Source organism: Procambarus clarkii, chromosome 22, assembly GCF_040958095.1.
Source record: "Procambarus clarkii isolate CNS0578487 chromosome 22, FALCON_Pclarkii_2.0, whole genome shotgun sequence".
Lineage (NCBI taxonomy): Eukaryota > Metazoa > Arthropoda > Malacostraca > Decapoda > Cambaridae > Procambarus > Procambarus clarkii.
The window spans coordinates 44,116,698-44,138,861 of record NC_091171.1 but is presented as its reverse complement, the minus strand read 5'-3'; the positions used below and the strand labels follow the sequence as shown (position 1 = coordinate 44,138,861).

General features: G+C 38.0%; 1 protein-coding gene across 1 annotated transcript; it reads left to right on the top strand.

The window, feature by feature from the left end:
* Positions 1-1,405: 1,405 nt before the first annotated feature.
* On the top strand, positions 1,406-20,480 carry ldbr (lariat debranching enzyme). Its single transcript, XM_045744860.2, has 8 exons — positions 1,406-1,638; positions 4,383-4,601; positions 8,858-9,149; positions 9,529-9,753; positions 14,573-14,787; positions 17,085-17,418; positions 17,616-17,794; positions 19,032-20,480. The coding sequence occupies exons 2-8, from the start codon at positions 4,405-4,407 to the stop codon at positions 19,327-19,329; spliced, it is 1,740 nt and encodes a 579-aa protein (XP_045600816.1). The 5' UTR covers positions 1,406-1,638; positions 4,383-4,404; the 3' UTR covers positions 19,330-20,480.
* The last annotated feature ends 1,684 nt before the right edge of the window (positions 20,481-22,164 follow it).

The following is a 22,164-nucleotide window of genomic DNA, read 5'->3' as shown; positions in this document are numbered from 1 at the left end:
ATTGGGTGGTTATAGATAGGAGCTGCCTCGTATGGGCCAATAGGCCTTCTGCAGTTACCTTTGTTCTTATGTTCTTACAAGAATGTAAAAGCATCAATGATATGCACTCTCATAAACCCAATGTACCTTCTTGTATATAAATTAATAAATAAGGAGCTTCCGTGTTTATTTCCCTCCCGATTTTCGTATCGTCTACAAATTTGGAAATATTGCTGCTCAAACCTGAATCTAAATCATTTAAATGTATTTACAGGTGCAGCATAATCAATAAATGATATTACAATCTTTACGGTGATTACTATTGGAATGTGAACTGTAAAAAATTACTAATATATGTGTACTGTATGTATTTATGAGCCCCTTGAGGGACCTTAAATAGACGGTATCTATCTTGAGATGATTTCGGGGCTTAGCGTCCCCGCGGCCCCGGCGTCGACCAACAGTTAACTGGCGCGGATGAGATGGGTGTGTGGCGGATGAGCGAGCCTGGTTGATAGGCATGTATGATCCTCAACCGTTCCCCTGGTCAAAAAAGGTGTCCAGCAGCTGGACACCCTCATAAAGACTGTCAAGCAGTATTCCCCCCCCCCCCCGCGATAGCAGCTTGGCGATTAAATGCAACCTCAGAATACTGAAAAGAATTACTGAACCAAAAAATGTACCACTTTTACCATTCATGACCGTGCCACCTCTTGAGTGGCTTAATCTTTATCAATCAATCAATCAACCGTTCCTGGTATGAGAGTTGACTTCTTTCTGGGATGATGTTTGTCGCCCGGTGTTGAACTTTCTTCAAAGCAGATATGTTCCCCTGAAGATGAGGGCTCCATGCTTGGATACAGTAGTAGAAATGGGGGCGTCCTAAAAAAATTTGTACAGTTGAATAACTACATTCTTTTCCTAGAAGCCAAAAGTTCGCTTGACTGTACGAGGAACTGTCTTGTATAACACAATAGGCTTTCTGCAGTTTCCTTAATCCATATGTACATTATGAGAGACGAGTTGATTTCCTTTATAGATAATTATTTTGTCGGGAAACTTCACGTGACTCTTGCACTCTTAAATAGACGTCGCTCAGGAGTACGTCCATCGCTTCTCGTCCTTTTGCCTCAGATCGAAGTGTAGTATGTCCATTACGGGCTCACTATAGCGCGTACTATATGGACATTTCGTTCTGAATAGCTAAATCTAAAACATCAAAAGTCATATTGCACACGTTCCCCATCTTCGCCGCTCCGTTCTCTCTTACGCTCGGAATTATTGTTCGGATTTCTTATTCTAATCTGCGTTCAGGTAAGTTGAATCATTATTTATATCTCACAAGTAAAATATATATATTTACTTTGAGAAATATTTTCGCGTTTATCATCACTCGTATTAAGAAATAATTACTGGAAAAGACGGTGGGACTCGTTCGGACACAGGTTATTCGTAAACAAGTGTACGGTGGATTCTGGGAGACGGCCTCGGGGGGGATTATAATTTTAACCGCTTTTCTTGGCCAATTCCGCTTCCATTTTATAGCTTAATTAAGGCACGATGACTAGGTTGATGTGAGTGATAAGAGTTAGCCAGGGAGGAGCAGTGAGACCAACGCGTCCGTCACCCGGGGAATCTGGGGAGGTGCGCCACTATCGGGTAGGTGTAAGGTATTTCAAGAAAGAACAAGAAACAAGAAAGCATTTTTGTTTTCGTAAAAGAAAAACAATTTGGTGCATTTTGCACTAAGGTTCGAATTAGTTGTTTGTTCCATAATATGCAATTTTAACAACCTATTTTGTATGTACTTTTAATGTAGGTTTCTTTCTGTCTTATGGTTGTTTGGGTCTGGTATTTTTCACAGGAATTCTGGGCATTTCTTATATAAGACAGCTTGTTAACTCCTTTTGTTAATGTATTAAAGTGTCTAGCATAACCTAATGATATATAGTATCTTAATGCAGTTTAAACAATTATTCAATGTGCAAAATTCCTGTGTATCATTTAACTCTTCCCCTGTTTGACTCTTGACTCTACACATTGTGTATGGTAGATTTTGATAGGCTTAATACATAAAAATTAGGGAGTACCACAGCAGGCAGATCATATTAAAATCCATCCCCCTAACTATCCAATTTTTGTTGAAGCCTGATTAATTATTTTCAATAATGCCACTTAAAGGCACATTTCCACTCTTCAGTACTTATATTTTAACCGGATTTATAGAGCTTTTACCCATAGTTGTGAGTTCCGACAGTTTCAGAAAACTTTATATTCCTCATTTTAATGCACCATAACCCACATGAATTACTCTTTTCACTCGTTGCAATTTTAATAATGTTTTAATATGAAAGGTGCCCAATGCTAAGTTTGGTATCAGCCTTGTCATCCTCTGATTTTTCTCGATAGTTTGTTCATTTTGAAGTACTGTATGGTAACTAGAACTGTTCGGCATAATCCGACCAGGACCTCATCAGTGCTTGACAGTATTTTGTGTTTCCATTACTCATGCTTTTTATAAATCCTAGTACCCTGTTTGCTTTAATCCATTCATTGATACATTGCTTTCTTTCTTTCTGTGTTAAGGAATTTAGAGTTAAACTGCATTTTCTGTATCTAAACTTACTACTAGAGTTTAAATCACAATCGACTTGAGAATGGCCCAGGACGGACCAAAACGTCGTTGTCCCTTCATTTTCTAGTGCGAGTATACAGTACATTTAAATGGGTAGGGCACCTGGTGGCTGAGTGGACAGTATGCTGGATACATAGTCCTGTGGCCCGGGTTTGATTCCCGGCTATACTTGGTTGATGGGGTTCTGGGAGTTCTTCTACTCCCCAAGCCCGACCTTGTAAGTAAGTCTTGCAAGTATTTCAATGGTTGTATAGTACAACCATTGTGATGGGATCCTTGGATTTGAAAGTTCTCGTAATCCATCCTGGCTGGACGCAGTATTTTCTTGGTTATGCTCCCTAAACGTTATGTCGTCAGACATCATTATTCCCAAATCCTTTACATGTTGCTTTCCTACTATGGGCACATTTGATTGTATTTAGTACCCTGTATTATGTTTAAGGTCCTCATTTTTACCGTACCTGAGTACCTGGAATTTATCACTGTTAAGCATCATGTTATTTTCTGTTGCCCAGTCGAAAACGTTATTAATATCTTTACACACAGAGATCACACTAACGTGATGCATCAAATGAACGGCCCTTGTGGATTTGTTCGTTATTAACATCTGCTTGAAGTTTTTCAATATCTTCAGCTGAGGTAATTTTCACTGATTTTTTGATTGGTAATTTTAACTAATTTTTGTCACCTGCAAAGTATGATACGAAGCTGTGACTTGTATTTTTGACTTGGCTATGGTGGAAACAAATGGGCAGATTTTCTTTCACCTTAATGCCCAGTTACCTAGCAGTAAATAGGTACCTGGGATTAGACAGCTGCTTCCTGGGTGTGTAAAAAAAAAATGTTGATTGACAGTTGAGAGGCAGGCCGAAAGAGCCAAAGCTCATCCCCCACAATCACAACTTGATGAATACAATAAAACCTGCCATGTATAAGCCAATAGGTCTTCTGCGGTTTCCTCAATTCTTGCGCAATGTTGCAAAAGTCACTGCAGTTCACCAGTCTTCTCTTATATCCACTACACTCGCACATTTACTCATATTTCTGGCAAAGTATTCATGTATTCCTTTAAATTTATCTGTGCCTACATATTGATATTCACTCTGCTTTGCTTGGTTATGCCATAATGGTTTAATGCCAAACATGGCAAGCAATAGTAAAGTACTGTACTGTACTTTTCAAATCTGTTGCTTGTGTGGTCAGATTTACAGCAACCATGAGATATGGTGTACATCTCTACACATCCACATGTGTAGCCGGTCGGCCGAGCGGACAGCACGCTGGACTTGTGATCCTGTGGTCCTGGGTTTGATCCCAGGCGCCGGCGAGAAACAATGGGCAGAGTTTCTTTCACTCTATGCCCCTGTTACCTAGCAGCAAAATAGGTACCTGGGTGTTAGTCAGCTGTCACGGGCTGCTTCCTGGGGGTGGAGGCCTGGTCGAGGACCGGGCCGCGGGGACACTAAAAAAGCCCCGAAATCATCTCAAGATAACCTCAAGATGTGATTGAGCAATGGGAAACATGTTGGATCCTGTACAATTTTCACGAGTGTTCATTAATGTTTTTTCCTTTATTTAGAAATACTTACTTTTAAGTTCAAGTAGCCTCTGCTTAACTTGTATTCAGTGATCAGATCAATCATGAAATTTGAACTTTGATTTATTTTACTATTGTCACCTTGTTATTAATTTTGTGGATTAATTACTAAAGTTAGTTTGTAATGGATAGACAAGTTATACATATGCTTAATAATTGCTTATTTTTTAGGAACAACTTAAAGTAGCTGAAAATGTATATTGCTATAGAAGGATGTTCTCATGGGGAGCTTGACACTATATACAACTCGGTCGGCAGACTTGAACAGATTCATGGCTTCAAAGTTGATCTTCTTCTCTGTTGTGGGGACTTTCAATCTGTTCGTAATGAACAAGATCTCAAGTGCATGGCTTGCCCTGTCAAGTATATGGAGATGCGTGATTTCTACAAGTAGGTGAAGTGTTTAGTTAATTTGATTTAAGTATTCTGTAGTTTATAAAATACTAGTATTTTGATAATTTTACATTTAGACTACATAAGCCATAGATATAAGGAGCTTTATTCGATTTTCTTCATTTGATGGGTGATATTACTGAGAATATTGATTCATTGTATTAAGTACTTTTTTTAATTGAATTCTAAATGTACACCTGTTTTCTTGTCAATAATATAAATTTTTCCAGTTAATGAAGTGGAACCTAACGAAATCTGGATTAATGGGTATCTGGTTATTGCATATTTGTTAAATTTAGTGTTTCTAATGCAGTAATTGGTGTTTAGCATCAGTTTTTTGTTTATCTTACTGTATGATAGGACACATCTTGCCCATGTGTTTATACAAATCTATATCTACAAAAGAGAACATACATTTGTCTGTCCAAAGTAGGCAGCCAGACGCTTGGGGTTAGTCTCACGAAACCTTGTAGGGTGAATAGTCTGGGTTATGGGAGGTACATCTGATGGTCAAGATCAAGCCCCATGCCCTCCACCCTTTGTATTAAATGGCCAATTCCACTAAATTCCAATCATTAAATAAAAAGATTCATCTACAGTACTATTTTTAATGTTAGGTAGGACGGAAGGTGGTGAAGAGGGACGCAGACCTGAGTGCAGCTCTTATGCATAACAGAAACTAACATTTAATATGCTGGATGAATCTTAGTGAGGATAGTATTTAATGAAAATGGTTACATGGATGAAGTGAAAGTGCTGAAAGATAGGGAAGGTGATAGGGAAGAAAAGTAGTGAAGGTGGTAAGAGATAAGGAAGGTTACATTACCTTGTGGAGGTCTCCCCCTAGCCCAGTCTCTGAACAGGCCTACTAAATGGTGAAAGGAGTTCTGGAAAGAGAAGGGAAATATTAGGGATCGAGAGAGGTGGGTGGTTGTGAAGTGGGGGAAAGGGGAAGCTAAATCCAGGTTCATCTGGGCATTATATTATATATCAATCCATCCTCCTGTTTAGATAGTACAATTTTGTACTATTCACTTTATTGTCCCCAAAAAATGAAGCTAAACAATTGTACTTAAATATTCCTAGACCTAGTGTAGCACACATTAGGCCTTGGATATACTATATTAGGCCTCAGATAGCATGTATTAGGCCTAGGAAGGTTAGGTTAGTTTTGTTTGTCTTTGCAACGTAGCTAGAAAATCTTTAATCGTTTGTCCAAATTCAATACTGGTGGTATGTCTGATTTCTATATAATAACTACAGAGTATGTCGGTATATGTACTATGGTCCTCATCATCACTATAAGTATTACCAAAACAGGGGGATGAGCTGTATATATATATACAAATAATAAAAAGCTGTGTTATACCTGTGACCTTGGACATCCAAAGGACTTACAGTAGGATGTCTATAAAACTTGTCATTTGTCAAAGTTCTTGGAAGTGTAATCCTTTATTTTATATGTAAACATGAGAACATGAAAGTCAACTCACATTGGCTCCTTTACTGTGTCTTCATCGTCAGATGTGGTGATTTTACCATTGAGGGACAGTTATGTTATATCACAATAATGGGTAATGATGAACACGGAATTAAGCTGTTTTGAAATATTGCTAAAAAATCCAGCGTTGAAGTATTGAAATGCCTCATACTGGAGGAGCCCCAGTGATTTCCTGAATCTATGTAGCCGAGATTGCCACGTACTAGAAGGTCACATCAGACGCAGAAGTTCTGCTTGGCCTATTGGGGACCAGAGGCAAAACTTGGTCCCCCTCATAGAGACATAGGGAGTGGGTGGCAATTTGCCACCCCCATTGAAAAAAAGACTCCAGAAAGTCAGTGAAGCTTTACAGACAACTGGAGGTTTCACAGAAAATGAAGCCTAAGACTGCCAAACCACTCTGGAAATGATTCACATAGGACATGGGATTCACTCAAACCGGCTGGACACTTGTTAATATTTGTTAATACTTATTAACAAATCAGTATTAATGCTCCTGTTAATACTGATTAACAAATCGGTATTTGTTATTAACAAATTAAAACATGTTGATACCGATTACTGCCACCAGGTGGCTTGGCCCCCAGCTACCCTCGGAAAAAAAAGTAGTTAGTAAACAGTTGATTGACAGTTGAGAGGCGGGCCGAAAGAGCAAAGCTCAACCCCCGCAAACACATCTAGGTGAATACATCTAGGTGAATACAGTTAGTTCCCTTCTTTGGTGTGTTCAGGTGTTTGCCCCTAAGAGGCTTGACCACTCTAAGCCTTGTCTTGAGTCCCCATCTTGTAAAATTCTTTGGTTGTGTTGGGGTGCACCAGGATTTACATGTTTACATGGATCGCTGGAGTCACCACGCCTAGTCTGGTATTTGGCTGTTCTTTTGGCAAGTGAACCTAGTGCAAGGGGTTTCTGATTGGTTACATTCCTTCAAGCCCTGGAAATTTCCTGCATGGTCCATGTGGATTGGCCCATTGAACCTACCTTTGCTTAGCGTGGGTTCATTATCCTTGCTACAGGAAAATTGTCATTCTTTCTGCCCCTGCCATGCTACCTATTGGGTTGGTGACACCTATGACTTGTGAGGTTTCCTATCACTGAGTCTACTTTGATGGATTCTAACTTACAGTTGTAGGCATTTCAGGTGGTTGCTGCTTTGCGAACTAGGTTCACTTGTGTTCGGTATTTGTGGCACATTGATCGGCTGGATGCCCAGGCGTTGGCCCCATGGTGTTTATGGACCTAGAATTGGTGGTGTTGGTGACCTCCACCAGGACTAACTCCATGCCTCCTCTTCCTCTGGGTGTGGTTTGCCCTGCTTCTAGTCCTTCATCCCTGGTTCGTGCTTTGAAGCATCTGAAGGTTTTGGTGTGTAACTGTAGTGTGGTTAACTTAGCTTAGTAAATAATATGTTACTAGTCACCTATGCTCCTGGGATTCCTTAAATAAACTCCAGCAAGCCCCCCCCCCCCCAGGGAAAGTACTCCTGTCAACTTCCTGTCTAAGAGGATGATATCCCAACCCCTCGCTGGTATATAAACCTCTAGGACTTTTACATTATGTCCAAATTTACATTTACATTATGAACAATACGCCACATATAAGCAGGAGTAAGAAAACAATATTATAGGTAGGCAGGTCTACAACCTTTGAAGGAGGCATACACTACCGCATACATGTGATCCTCTCTGGATTTATTGCATACATTATTACCATAAAAGTGGATAATGGCCAGAGTTGCATAATATAATATCAGTAATATAATGAAATTGGTGGCCAGTAAATAATTAATGAAGACAGGCACTTTAATCACAGACACCTTTGGACCATGTCCAGTCCAGACCATGTTAAAAGCTTTAATTCCTCTGACTTTCCAATGATGTCATAAGCTGTCCAAATCTCATACTGTACTGTAACTGTTCCTTTTACAAACATTAAACTACTGTCAATCTCTTAAGTATTTACCATACATATGATATATCCTCCTAGCTGTCTCTTTCCTTAAATAAACTTCATACTAATTTTTCTTGTCAGTGACAAGCTTACTTGTCTTCAACTGGTCATTCGGTTGGCAGCATTTTTTTTTTTTCAATGATTCTTGTCTACCAACTTTCCTGTATTTGTTTGGCACAGACTCTATCCTCTATCTTAGGACCACCTGGGTCATAACATGGAGTCGGGTCAATTTTTAGATTGGGGTGTAGCTCAGTGTTTTCCACGGGTGGTCCCATCTACATCGACGGAAGAGGCAGTTGAGCCTTCCACCAAGATTTCAAAGCACTCACCTTCACAACTGCCTCCTTAACCCAAGTCTTCTCCTTGGGAAGACACCTTTGTATCGCAGGAATTAGATTAGAACTTTGGCTCTGTTCCAGAGCTCTCGTGGCAAGCTTCTGAAGGTTGAGGAGCAGCCGTAGAAGTGCCCTTGGGTGACCTTACAGACCATTTCTTTCCTTCATCACCATCTTTTGCTTTTTATCATTTTAAAGCACTTCTTCTATTTGTTTTGTACCATTTAGCATAACCATTAGGTAGTTTCCTTTTCTGTTTTATACATTCTTTTATGGTCAGTTTATTGATAGGCCTTCAGCTACAGTTATAACTTATTACTACGGTCTTTTTATGTGAAAGGGTGCTACATCTCATGTAACACTTGAGTTTTACTGACCAAAACGGATTTCCTCATGAATTACAGACTAACTGTATTACTGTACATTGTGAATTTAAATATGGTAATTGGTTTTTCTCTTACAGATACCACTCAGGTGAGAAGAAAGCGCCAGTGTTGACCATTTTCATTGGGGGCAACCACGAGGCTTCAAACTATCTTCAAGAGTTCCCCTATGGTGGGTGGGTTGCCCCAAATATTTACTATCTGGGATATGCTGGTGTTGTCAGATTCGGAGGGCTTCGCATTGGGGGCCTTTCAGGGATATATAAGGGCCCAGACTACCTCAAGGGTCATTTTGAAAAGCCACCTTATTCCGGGGATTCAGTTCGCAGTGTATATCATGTGCGAAACCTTGAGGTCTTTCGGCTAAAGCAGGTGAGGTTAATGTTACCAGTGATGAAGATGACTCAGTTCATCAATATATATTTTTTTTTTTTTTTTTGCTTTTATGACAAGCTTGTTCTGTGTGTGAGAATTGCATGACTGATTATTCTTTTGAGTTTAGATTTATGTTTAAATGCTATTTAAGTAGTTGTATTAAATTTCTTTAGGCATTGTAAATTTTCTTGCTCAATTTTTTACAAAAATATATTATTATTCAATTTATAATTAAAGAAATTCTTTCATTGTTTATTAAAAACAATTGTTATAACATGTACATCATGATGCATATATATCATCCTTAGTATAGGTGTAGGTAGTATAAAGTTATCTTGGATGACTGTGTTTTTAATATAGAATATTTGACCGGTAGCTCTCAGGTGAGAGTGACATCATCATGTCCCATGACTGGCCACGGGGCATTTACCATCATGGTCCCAAGGAGAAGCTCATGAGGTGGAAGCAACACTTTCGTTCAGAGATATTGAACAACTCTCTTGGGTCAAGAGCAGCGGAAGATTTGTTAAAGAAGCTCCGTCCAAAGTACTGGTTCTCTGGACATCTGCATGTCAAGTTCCCTGCGGTTCTAAAGCATAAGGTATGGCACCACTTTGTACCTTTAATTAAGATTTCAATTATGTTCCTTGATGTTACCTCTGTAATATACCTTATGTTTGTGTGCAACATATAGAACCGTGCAAAGTAATTTGCTCGTTTTCAAAATAATAATTATTTTATTGTTGTCTTTGTAAGATGGAATTCAGAAAGGAAAAGTGAAGCCAATGTAAAGAGTTATTATTTATTATTGAAAGTCACAAAGCTTCATAATTGTAATTAGCTTTGTAAATCTTCAAGAATTGTAACCTGTTCTTCAATTATATAAATTATAAAATAGTCTGATAAAAGAAGTGTACTGTAGTATTTACTAAGGAATGTTCAGTTTTAGGGAACTCAAAAGCAGTAAATAAAAAAATTAGCTAGAATAGTGTATTAAATCTCTTTGGATGAGTTTTCAAGGAATTATTCTTAGTTATAACCTGTTTATTGCCCATATTGTTTCCCAGTATTTGGGCACAGAACACTTATAGGATGCAACTCTCAACTTGCCTAGCTCATAGGTATTTATTTACTGCTAAGTGAACAGAGGCATCAGGTGTAAGGAGATTCACCTCAAACTTTGCACCCTGTGCTTTAATTGAACCTGTTACAGTACCTTTTTTTATACGGACATAATTACAACAATATTCATGGGACTAGTTAATTGGGTCATCAAATGCATTACTGAAGATTGGAACAAGTTTGTATAAAGGATATCTCTATACTGGACACTAATGTGATTTAATGTTTTGTGATATTTCTAGCATACCCTTGATAAGCTAGAATTGTATGACGTAACATGCTTTATTTTGAACAAAGGATTCTGCACAGTGATTTTGTAAAGCATTTTTGTTCATGGCCGTGTTGCTTGGCTTCAACCCCGGGAAGCTTGTGCTCAGTGGGTTGCATGTGCTGGCCGGGTTTTATGTTCTTTCTTACTGGTGTGACAGTTGTCTCCTGACCGTGTATTAGTTGGTCAATTCATAACTGGTAGTTAAAAGTTTTTTCCTTTTTTTGTTCAGCCTACTTCAGGAGGGTGGTGAGGTGCAGATATCTTACTGGCAGTGGTGATGGCTTCAGCTTTTTTGGCAGCTGTTATCATACATCTCAAAGATAATCAATGTCGTTTCCCTTGTTCTTTGTTTTCCTGATTAGACAAGAGCAAAAGTATCCAAGTTTATCAAAGAATTTCTGACTCGCAGACGAAAAAAGGCAGTTTTTTTTGTAAACTTTTATTGTATGCCTAAGTGTTAATACCAAGTTTAATTATAATACCAGGCAGGTGAAACACTACACAAAGAACATACTGTACATGTTTAGTAATGAATTACTGGATAACTACAGAATCAGTTTTGGAGTGTGGTGCAGCCATAATTAAAAATGATGCACATATTTACATCAGTACCCCTGGGGGATTTCGAGCATCGCAAACACACCATCCACCAAGCAAAAGAAAACTTATTCTCTACTGCAGCATGCATCACGATAACACATTAATGCAGACACAAGATAATGGAACATTAGCATAAATGTCTTCAATTACGTAAATAGACAATTTAATTAGATATTCTGTACTGTATAGTGCACAGTAACAACAAATCTTGTGTACGTGGATAAGAAAATGTTACTATTTCCCCAAATTTGAATTACTTATCATCATTTAAGATTAATGTTTGAGTATGGCACAGTAGTGAACAAGATTTATGAATGTAATTAATCATTCAATGATTCATAATCATAATGAATGTAATGGGCACCTGACAGCTGGGTGGACAGCGCTTCGGATTCATAGTCCTGAGGTTCCGGGTTTGATCCCCGGCAGAAGCGGAGATAAATGGGCAAAATGTTTCTTTCACACTGATGCCCCTGGTATCTAGCAGTAAATAGGTACCTGGGAGTTAGACAGCTGCTATGGGCTGCTTCCTGGGGGTGGAGGCCTGGTTGAGGACCGGTCGCTGGGACACTTAAGCCCCAAAATCATCTCAAGATAACCTCAAGATAAGATGTACTAGTTTATTCATTGATCGTAAGAAAAGTGGAGGCAACATTAATCTATAATTGTTAATATGACTGGTTGTTATAGAAAAATGGATAACATACTGGAAGTTATGTTATGATGTACTGTATTAACAAATAATACGTATTCTTAAAAGAAATGGCAAGAACATGAAAATGAACTTTATGAGCTTGAAAGTGAACTTCAAGCTTCTATGAACTATGAGCTTAAATATACAAAAACACGTTTTTTATTATTTAATGTGATTGTGTAATGTTCTAAATGATTGCGTAGTATGAGAGAATCAGTGAAATTTAGAGATAATTTGTGATGTAAATATTTCAGTAAGTAAATTTGTTTTGTTTGTAAGAGAAGAGAATTGGTGGTAGGACTTCATCTGTTGCCCATAGTGACAATTTTATGGAAATGGGATAAACATTGCCAGTCATGTTTAAATCACAGAGGCAACTGGACAGTATGGAATTAAAATGCCTTCAGTAGCTCAGGTATCTTCTACTCAACATTTTATTGGGGTCACATAGCTACACAAGATATTTTGAGTCAAAATTGTCAGTCATTAGTTTTGTCTCTTTATTCCACACACTTTGCACGAAGACTTCCTACACACACCTGAACTCTATTCTCTATGACATATTGTTTCACCTCTAATTTCAGGGGACTCATACTATTAGAAAATCAACTGGAGGTTTTAGGTGACTCAAACCTGGGACCAGCGTACTGCCGCTGAACCACCCTGACCAGCGTACTGTGGCTGGTAGTATGCTGGTCATGGGTTTGAGTCACCTTAGACCTCCAGTTTATTTTCTCATTGATATATATATCATGTTAGTGTGTTTTCTCTCTGTGTAACTCTCACTATTGTTGGATACATATTTCTTTTCACTAAATAACTTTAGTAAACTGTATTTAGACTTGCAGTATAATGTTTTAACACCCCTTGATTGATAAAGATTAAGCCACCAAAGAGGTGGCACGGGCATGAATAGCCCGTAAAATACCCCCCCTTGATCTCGTTCAATTTTTTTGCCATCCATGTAGTTTGTGGCATTAGAGATAAAGTTGATTAAATCTCCACTTAACTTGTGCATCGGTTACTCTGTGCAGTTACATACATCATAATCATTTATTTGTCCTGGACATAGCTAAAATTAGGTAGCTTTTTGAAGTGTTTTTTCTGGTACTATAGTATTTCAGTATTTCAAACTCCATCTTTATTCAATAAAGAGAGTTCATCAGTGCACTTATCAATATACTTATCCTGACATAACTCAGAATACTATTCTGTGCACATAAATATACTGTTTCAGTTGAATGACCTCCTCAAAGATTATGAAATTGCATTATGACAACACATTTGAATATTTTCCATGTTTTAGGTCAAATATTCTTCATTTCAGGTAAACCAATCACCTTTCATACATCAAATATGTACATTACTTGTTTATGCTTTTAATAATTGTTGTGAAATTATTCTTCTGTCTTCCCTGCAAACTCTCTTATAGTAAGAATATTTTGTGATAGTTCACTGTTGGAACATATAACAGAAAATATTTACATGTGGTTTACAGTTTGTTGTGTATTAAATATTTTAATGGCTCTTGAGCAACTTGCTTCTCGTAGTAAAGATTATTCAGTAATGCAGTTGGGAGATGTTGGCAGCAACCGTGGAGCTACAAGAAACTTGCTGGATTTTTATTACTGTTGAACATCTAGTAGTTTTGTTTATACTGTATTATAATTGAAGATACTGGATCGCAAAGGCCCAACTGTAATGTGCGCCCAAGGGTTACTCACTACTCAAGCAAGCAACTTCTTTCAATAGGAACATAATCAGTCAAATGTTTAGAGAGTATCTGTGAGATATGATTGAGATGAAGAATGAAGAATATGTGGATATGCAGAGAATAAAATAAAATACCTGAAAATTAATAACCCATCCCCACATATGAAAGGAAAGTGACAACGTTTCAGATTGTCCTAAACCCTTACCAAGTCGTGTCAGGACAGACTGAAGAGTCATCACTTTCCCTTCTTTTCATGTAGGTTGAGTTATAAGACTGTATGTGGATATATTTGAGGTTTATTCAAAGATTCCATTCTGATGAATATGAGTAATAAAGATAATGCCATAGATGGTTACTCGGTATTTTATGAGTAAAAAGATAACAAAAATGTTTGAGAGCATTGTTTAGTGCATAAATTTATTACTATGTTAGTGTGTTACACTAAAGGGGGAAATTAATTTTGGATTTACAGTGGGATCAGTGAGATACATTCCTACAAGCAACTTGGTGCCGGAGCCAGAAAGAGTTAACTCAAATATGTATTAATCTTACTGAAGTGAGCTTTAGTGTTAATAGTGTAGCTGTGGATATACTTGGTTTGAGAAGGATAAAGCGAGTGTGAGCAGTTGGATGTTTGTGGTTAGGATAAGCATAAATCTAATAATTTAACCATATTCAGGGAGTATAAATCATGGATAATACAAATTTTTTAGGCATACTAATTCATGCAAACACTCCAGTGATGTAAGTAGGTTTAAGGAATATCAGAGTGACTGATAGATATACGTTTGATAGAGACGCTTTCAGTGTGCATTAGCATTTTAAAACGTTAACTAGCTACACTGTACTTTACTTTTTTTTTTTGTTACTTTGCTAGGAAAGTTGCACTGTAGTGGTGGTGAATTTATTTAATGAGAAAAGTCTACTTGTTATTTATTTATATTCTACGGGGAGGGGACATAAAAAAATTGCGTGTGTTTTCTTAAGCTTGCTAGTTTCAACTTACTTCTCCAATACAGGACGAAAAAACCCAAAAAGTGAAGGTCACAAAATTCTTAGCTCTCGACAAGTGCCTGCCGCGTCGAGACTTCCTTCAGGTGATAGAGGTTCCAAGCACCCAGCCATTAGAGCTAAACTATGATGCAGAATGGCTGACAATCCTTCGTCTTACCAACCACCTTCTCTCTGTTGGGACACAGAGTGTCTACATGCCGGGGCCAGGCGGTTCTGAGAGGTAAATTTGCATTGGCATCTGGAGTGTCTTCGTTACGGCTATGTTGTTTGCGGGCAAAGTGGTGTGGAGGCGTAATTATTTGGTACGGTTATCCGAGACTTTCTGCTTGACTGCTCCCATCGAAAACTGGATGGTTTATTTCTTTGTTTATGGTTAGAGGTTTATTATTTGCAAGCTGCAGTAAGTATTTTTCTTATTATGGACGCTCTTACATCTTGTTCATCGTTTTTGTTATTGTGCGATCTACAGAAAATCTAAAAAATGTAATTTGCTGCTATAATGAAAATGTTATTTAATTATTTTAGTAAGTCACCGAAGATAAATTTTTCTAATGTTAGTTGTCATTAATCTTCTAAAATTAAATGGGGTTATACAGATTTAAATACAGCCAATACAGTAATTTACTGGGAGGGGGGTATTGTGAAGGGTGTAAAATATTTTGGTTGTAAAAAGTATTTGTAAGATAAACATACAATTTGTGGAAGAATGGTGACAGGCATGGTTGACTTTAATAGGTAGTGAGTGTAAAGGATGAGCAGAGATGATGGATAGTAGCCCAGCTGTCAGTGTAACAGTAGTGCTCCTGGTTGTTGCACCAGGAGCCCAATGCTAATAATGAAAGTAAATGGGAGGAAACCACATGGAAATGTGTGAAAGTTATCTTATGTAGGCTAGTCGTTTTTGTATCCTGCTGTAACATAAGTACAGTATAATCTTGCTTCATGGCTTACGTTTTACATAAATTGTGCCTTTCGTTATTCAATTCCAAGTTTGCCCTTGTCTGCTGCTTCTCTTATTACTTTTTCTTAAGCCTTTCCAATTTTTTAGTCCCCATCCTTCTTTACTTGTGATAAACAGATGCTTCTTTATTTTTTCAAATAGTCATGTAGCTATTTACAAACAGGTGGACCCTATGGGTCAAGTGTGGTGTAATGGGGGACAGATAGAATAATGAATAATGACAGATAGAATAATGAATAATGACAGATAGAATAATGAAGATTGTTTAATCATGTTGAACAATTGCGTGATCATAGAGTGCCGAGTCTGAGAGTAGAGGGAGATGGGCAAACATGATGAGTGTTTAAGGAAGTGGGGATTGACTACGACCAGATCTGTCACTGTAAGGAAATTAGATAAGTTAACATTTATTGAAACCTTAAGTATTATGGAACAGTTTTACTGTTGTTGATTATTTCTGCAGATATCGACAATGACTTATAATGAAGTTTGCTTTACTGGAAAAGATGTAGCAGCTAGTTAATAGGGAATGGATGATTTTGTTTATAGTAGTACATACAGAGTAAAGTGGGCTCCCATTCAAACATAACTTGGTCTACTGGAAAGCTGGATGCAACAGCAGGGTCCCATTCTAGTACATTCATATGACTGGTTGGGATAGTTGGTGGGACAACCCTCATGCAATTGCTTGATAAGATTTTAGTGCCACATATATTTTTTCAATTTCTTTTTCAAAGTGATGTTAATATCAAAATATGCACAGTAGAGTAAAAATTAAGTAGAGTAAAAATTAAGTAGAGTAGAGTAAAAATCATAGAAATGTTTGACATTAAATAGGAAATAATTTGCAAACTTTGAATATTGTTTGGTAAAATGTTCTAAAACATAGTAAATTTAAGATGCAACTGACCAGCATCCAGTATGACCTTGTCTGTTCGAGCAGGAGTACTGTATTTAATTAATACTTAGTCTTGTGAAATGGTTGAATTCTGTTGTGGTTTTTTGCTTGAATGAAGTGCTACTAGTTTTATGTGGTGAATATTGTTAAACCATTTTTTCTACAATACTTTTCCAACCTTTCTGGACAAGTGCCTCTCCCCACCTCACAAAAGGGGAAAATTGGGTGATGATGCGAAGTTGGTTGTCTGTAGCAAAGGTTTGGTGTTATTTACAGAGGCTTCTGGCAATTTCGTTAAGTTTGTGGCTTACATCCGGCCTTGTTTGAGAAGTTATAAACTCCTTGGCAATAAAAATCTTGTTTCTGGGCGCACACACGTTTGTTTTCTGATTCTCTGATGAGGCATTGTTCAGTTTGTTGTGAAAAGGTTGTACTGTGGAAGACATCACCTATCAAGTTTATGTGTTGTGTGCAAAGTTGATGATATAACATGGGAACAGTGGCTCCCCTTGAAAATAAGCACTATGAAAATGTGCTCGATGTTGTTTAGTCTCGAAAAATCTGAAGAAAATATTCGCCTGGATTTTTTTTTTTTTTTAACTTTTAAAAATGTATGCATATTGAAGCACATTAAGCAAAGTGTTACTTTATTTTGCAGGTACCAGTTTACTCCAACCAAGGAAGAAGTTGAAGAGACCATTCAAATAATGAATGGGAATCTTATCATACCTAATAATTTCAGTTGTACAGCTGAAACATATAATAAACTCAAGGGAAAACCAAGAATGGATTTGGTTCATATGCCTCAGCCAATTCTGAACCCTCAGACCACCGCGTTCTGTGATAAGCTTGGTCTAGACGATCCACTGGCTCTGCTGCTAGGAGCTAAAAGAAAAGCAATGATGTCACCAAAAGTAACTTCACCAAGACTAAATGATTCAGAGCTGAACATAACATTGGAAACATCTAAACTCTCCAATAGCCCAGAGGAGGTAAGATATTTTGGTAAAAAAACAAAAAAAAATATAATGGCAGATGATTGTGTAAATTCATTATTGTGATATGCTGAAATTATTTTTTTTTAGCTGGTATCTTCCTTCTATATGATACATTAATTGTAAAGTGTCCAAATATTCTATGTTTCTACTTGCAAGCAAGCACAGACGGCTTAATTTTTTTGTATCGACAGGTCGAGCTGAGTGACGACGACGATGACGACAATGCAGATATTGTAATGGAGTTAAGATTAAGTCCTGAGCTGCCTCCTGATGCTGAGGGATCATTTGAGTTTGTTTTAAGTCCAATCAGAAGAGATGACTCAACTGGTTCACAAAGTCCTGGGGTGCAGCCATGTTCTAGCTCACCAAGGTAAGAACAAAATTGGCAAAATTTAGTGAGAGTAATAAGCCAGTATAATCTTTGCAGATGCTTAAAATGTACAGTGATACTTTGTGTTAAAATTAACCAAGATTAAATTATCTGCAACTTGCTGGAAAATAAATTATACAGTGTGTGTGTGTGGTAGGAAATGTGTAGCTACATTTTAAAATACTGCATCCTACACATATGTAATGAGAAAAATCGATAATGAAAGCGGATCATTATCAAGTTCATGATGGACCAAAATATCATCACTTGCCTTTTGTGTGGGTTGAGTTATTTGTTTTCAGTCAGGTTATTGTGACTTATTCTCTCTATCTGAATAAGCTGGAGCTGTAAGTTGGTTTTAACATACAGATACATAGTAAAACATAAGTCTGAGGAGTTCGGGGATGTGGGCTCACGCCTGTCGTACAGCTTCAGTATTTTCCTATGAGCCATATAGGAATTGCAATATTCATATTGCACAAAAATGTCAACTAAACTTAATTTCTGTTATATTGTACATATAGTAGTAGACATCCATCAGTCTCAGGAGACTATTGAGTTGTGCTTTGGCTGTCGGTCTGGAGTGGCCTCTTCAGGGCGCAAAGCCAGGGTAGGTTGATATGGAGGAGAAGTTGTCACCCATGCAGCAGGTCCTCCCCTCTCTATGGCGCCAAAAGTCTCCAATGGAAAGGCAAACGCCAATACGATTGATTCCAGCGCCGTCGCAGGAACTGTGAGCTCCGGAGTTGACCTTGAAGTTGGTGAAAGAAGGCACAGGGACTCCAAACCCAGAGACCGCTGTGGTCGGGGCCGGAGAAGAACCACCCCATCAAGGCAAGAACAACCGCAGCCTCCTGAAGCAGAGCTTGGGCTGCACGAGCCCGTGGTGGACGCCCCAGTCCCGCACCTATGGGTTCCAGACAGAGATCATCACAGCCCTCTTTCACCCGAGGCCGGCTTCCTTACACTATACTTCGGCTTCCTTTAAGACCAAGCAGAAGGTTAATTATTAACTTTCTAACCTAACTAACCTAATGTAATTATTAAATACAACAATTATTATTATAATATAATAATTATTATAATAATTATAATAACAAATGAAGTTTAGTTGACATTTTTGTGCAGTATGTTTAATGAGCAATCTCTCAACCAGTTCATCAAATCACTAATAACAGTGGGCAGGACTTGGTTAATTTATATGTAATACTAATTTATCGTATTTTTTTATTTGCAGACATGTTGGTGTGCTGGGTGGTCATCGCCGAGGACTTGTATTATCCAGTCCGAAGAGTGAGAGCCAGACCTCACCCAATCCTTATGCTTGCGATTCTTCTTCTGCTTCCTCATCTCTTAGTGAGAGTGAATCTAGTCCACGGAGAAGCCCACAGTTGAAGCGAACTAATGAAGAGGAAAAGGAATTGTCAAAAAAGGAATTTGTTTCCTTGACCTCAAATGTAGAGACTGGTAAAGAAATGAAGAAGTTTAAGAGAAGAAACCAAGCTGTGTATTCGTCCACAGAAGAAGATGCATAATTCAACATGAATTGATGTTCAGGTGTGTGCATGAACTGGGTGCAAGTTAACAAAAATATGCAGATATTTTATATTGATTGTTGGAGAATGAGCATGTATTGTTGTTTGAGGATGTTACTCATGACTGAATTATATCCACTTATTTTTAATGGAATACGAGATTGTTGATTTTTTTTTATATAAGAAAGGGTATACCAGATGAGAGGTTACAGTCCAGCACTGTACAGCTACAAGGTGCAAATTTTGTAAATGCATGTGGGTATAGCTGGGAATGAATGAATAATATAATAATTGTGGAAACTATGCTGTCACAGTGCACTTGGATTGTGTATTTTGGTACAAATTCTAAAAAACAATTATTTGACATTAATAATTGTCAAATTTTCTCTCATAGCGATAAGACTACATTGTACAAAATTTTTAATGTACTTTATTACATCTCTGAAGTAAGTGTTCTCCTGAGAATGACACGTTGAAATTTTATTTTTGGGAATCTGTTTACAATTGGTAAAAAAAATCAAACTTTTTCAGTCAAAATAAAAAACTAAAAAAAAAATATCTGAATTTCAGTCTTGACTATTCTCAACTTTTATATTTAGATATTCATTCATTGCAATATGTTTATATAGCTCATGCTGTGTTCGCTAATGGGTTTTGCAAAACATTTGAATCCCCCTTTGGCATGGTGTTAATTTACTTTGACTTGCTCTTATATGGAGTAATTAAACTATGTTAAGAAATTAAAATTAAGGTCTTTTTCCATCAGATCATGCAATAGTATATTGGTCTAATCATAATGTTAATGCTACCGAAACATGCTACCTAAAGTGCTTTATATTAGTTCCAGAAATGGCGGAATCATTTCCACTTCAAACAGTTTTCAAGGTCAAAAATTGAATCATCTTATCCTATAAAGGGTATCAGTCTTATATAGGGCATAAGTTAACTTAACCTATGTAAGCCCTATGTAGGGTGTAAAATTATTTTAAAAAATGAGTATTAGGCCCATGTTTTAAGACATTAGAATTATAATGTGTTGTATTTGGTATGTTTCTAACATTGTGTTTAGTAAAATATTTTTTTTTCATTTCAGCTATGTACAGATTGTAATATTTATGGAGAAATCTATATTAAAAGAGCTTTTTGTAAAATGTAATTTTATTATCAAAATCTCGTTAGTTTCAAGCATGTTTTGAGGAGGCCTGGTCGAGGACCAGGCTGTGGGGATGAAGTCAATCAATCAATCTAACACTAACACAAACACGCATGTCTGCGCACACACAAAGGTGGGAGGAAAGGCCCCTACTATGGATAAGGAACTACCTAACAGGAAGGCGCCAAAGAGTTATGGTAAGGGGCGAGAAGTCAGACTGGCGAACAATAACGAGTGGAGTACCTCAAGGATCGGTGCTGGAACCCATTCTGTTTCTAATATATGTTAATGACATGTTTACAGGAGTAGAGTCCTATATGTCAATGTTTGCGGATGACGCAAAGTTGATGAGAAGAGTTGTGACAGATGAGGACTGTAGGATCCTCCAAGAGGACTTGACCAGGTTGCAGAGATGGTCAGAGAAATGGCTACTGGAGTTCAGCACGAGTAAATGTAAAGTTATGGAAATGGGACTAGGTGATAGGAGACCAAAGGGACAGTACACAATGAAAGGGAACTGCCTACCTGTGACGATGCGAGAAAGAGACCTGGGCATTGACGTAACACCTAATCTATCTCCTGAGGCACATATAAATAGGATAACGACAGCAGCATACTCTACACTGGCAAAAGTTAGAACATCATTCAGAAACCTAAGTAAGGAGGCATTTAGGGCGCTTTATACTACCTACATGAGGCCAGTCTTGGAGTATGCCGCCTCATCATGGAGTCCCCACCTGAAGAAGCACATAAGGAAACTGGAAAAGGTTTAGAAGTTAGCAACCAGACTCGTCCCAGAGTTACCAGGGATGGGGTATGAAGAGCGCCTGAAGGAACTGTGCCTTGCGACACTAGAAAGAAGAGGGAGAGGGGGATATGATAGGAACATATAAAATACTCTTGGGGGGGGGGGGAGGGAATTGAGAAAATGGACATAGACAAAATGTTCACACGGAATAGTAACAGAACGAGGGGACATGGATGGAAGCTGGAAACTCAGATGAGTCAAAGAGATGTTAGGAAGTTTTCTTTAAACGTGAGAGTAGTGAAAAAATGGAATGCACTTAAGGAGCAGGTTGTGGAAGCAAATTCTATTCATAATTTTAAAACTAGGTATGATAAGGAAATAGGACTGGAATCATTGCTGTAAACAACCGATGGCTCGAAAGGCGGGATCCAAGAGTCAATGCTCGATCCTGCAGACACTATAGAAACAACAGAACACTAGAGAGCAGAGAAAGATACCAGAGTGCCAGGAATGAATACGTCAGGGTGAGAAGAGAGGTAGAGTGGCAATATGAAAATGACATGGCGAGCAAGGCAAAGACTTGACCCAAACTGCTGCATAGCCACATCAGGAGGAAAACAACAGGTAATGAAACTGAGGATAGGGGCAGAAAGATTCACTACAAACGACAAGGAAGTGTGCGAGGAACTCTATAAGAAATTCCAGGTCTTCACCTCAGAGCAAGGAGAAGTCCCAGAGATAAGAGAGGGATTATCAAACCAGACACCACTAGAGTAGTTTGTGATTACCAGTGCGGAGGTGAGGAAGCATCTGGTAGATTTGGATGTGACAAAAGGCTATAGGCTGGGATGGAATCTCACCATGGATTCTAAAGGAAGGAGCAGAAGTTCTGTGCCTGCCACTCTCCATGGTGTACAACAAATCACTGGTAACA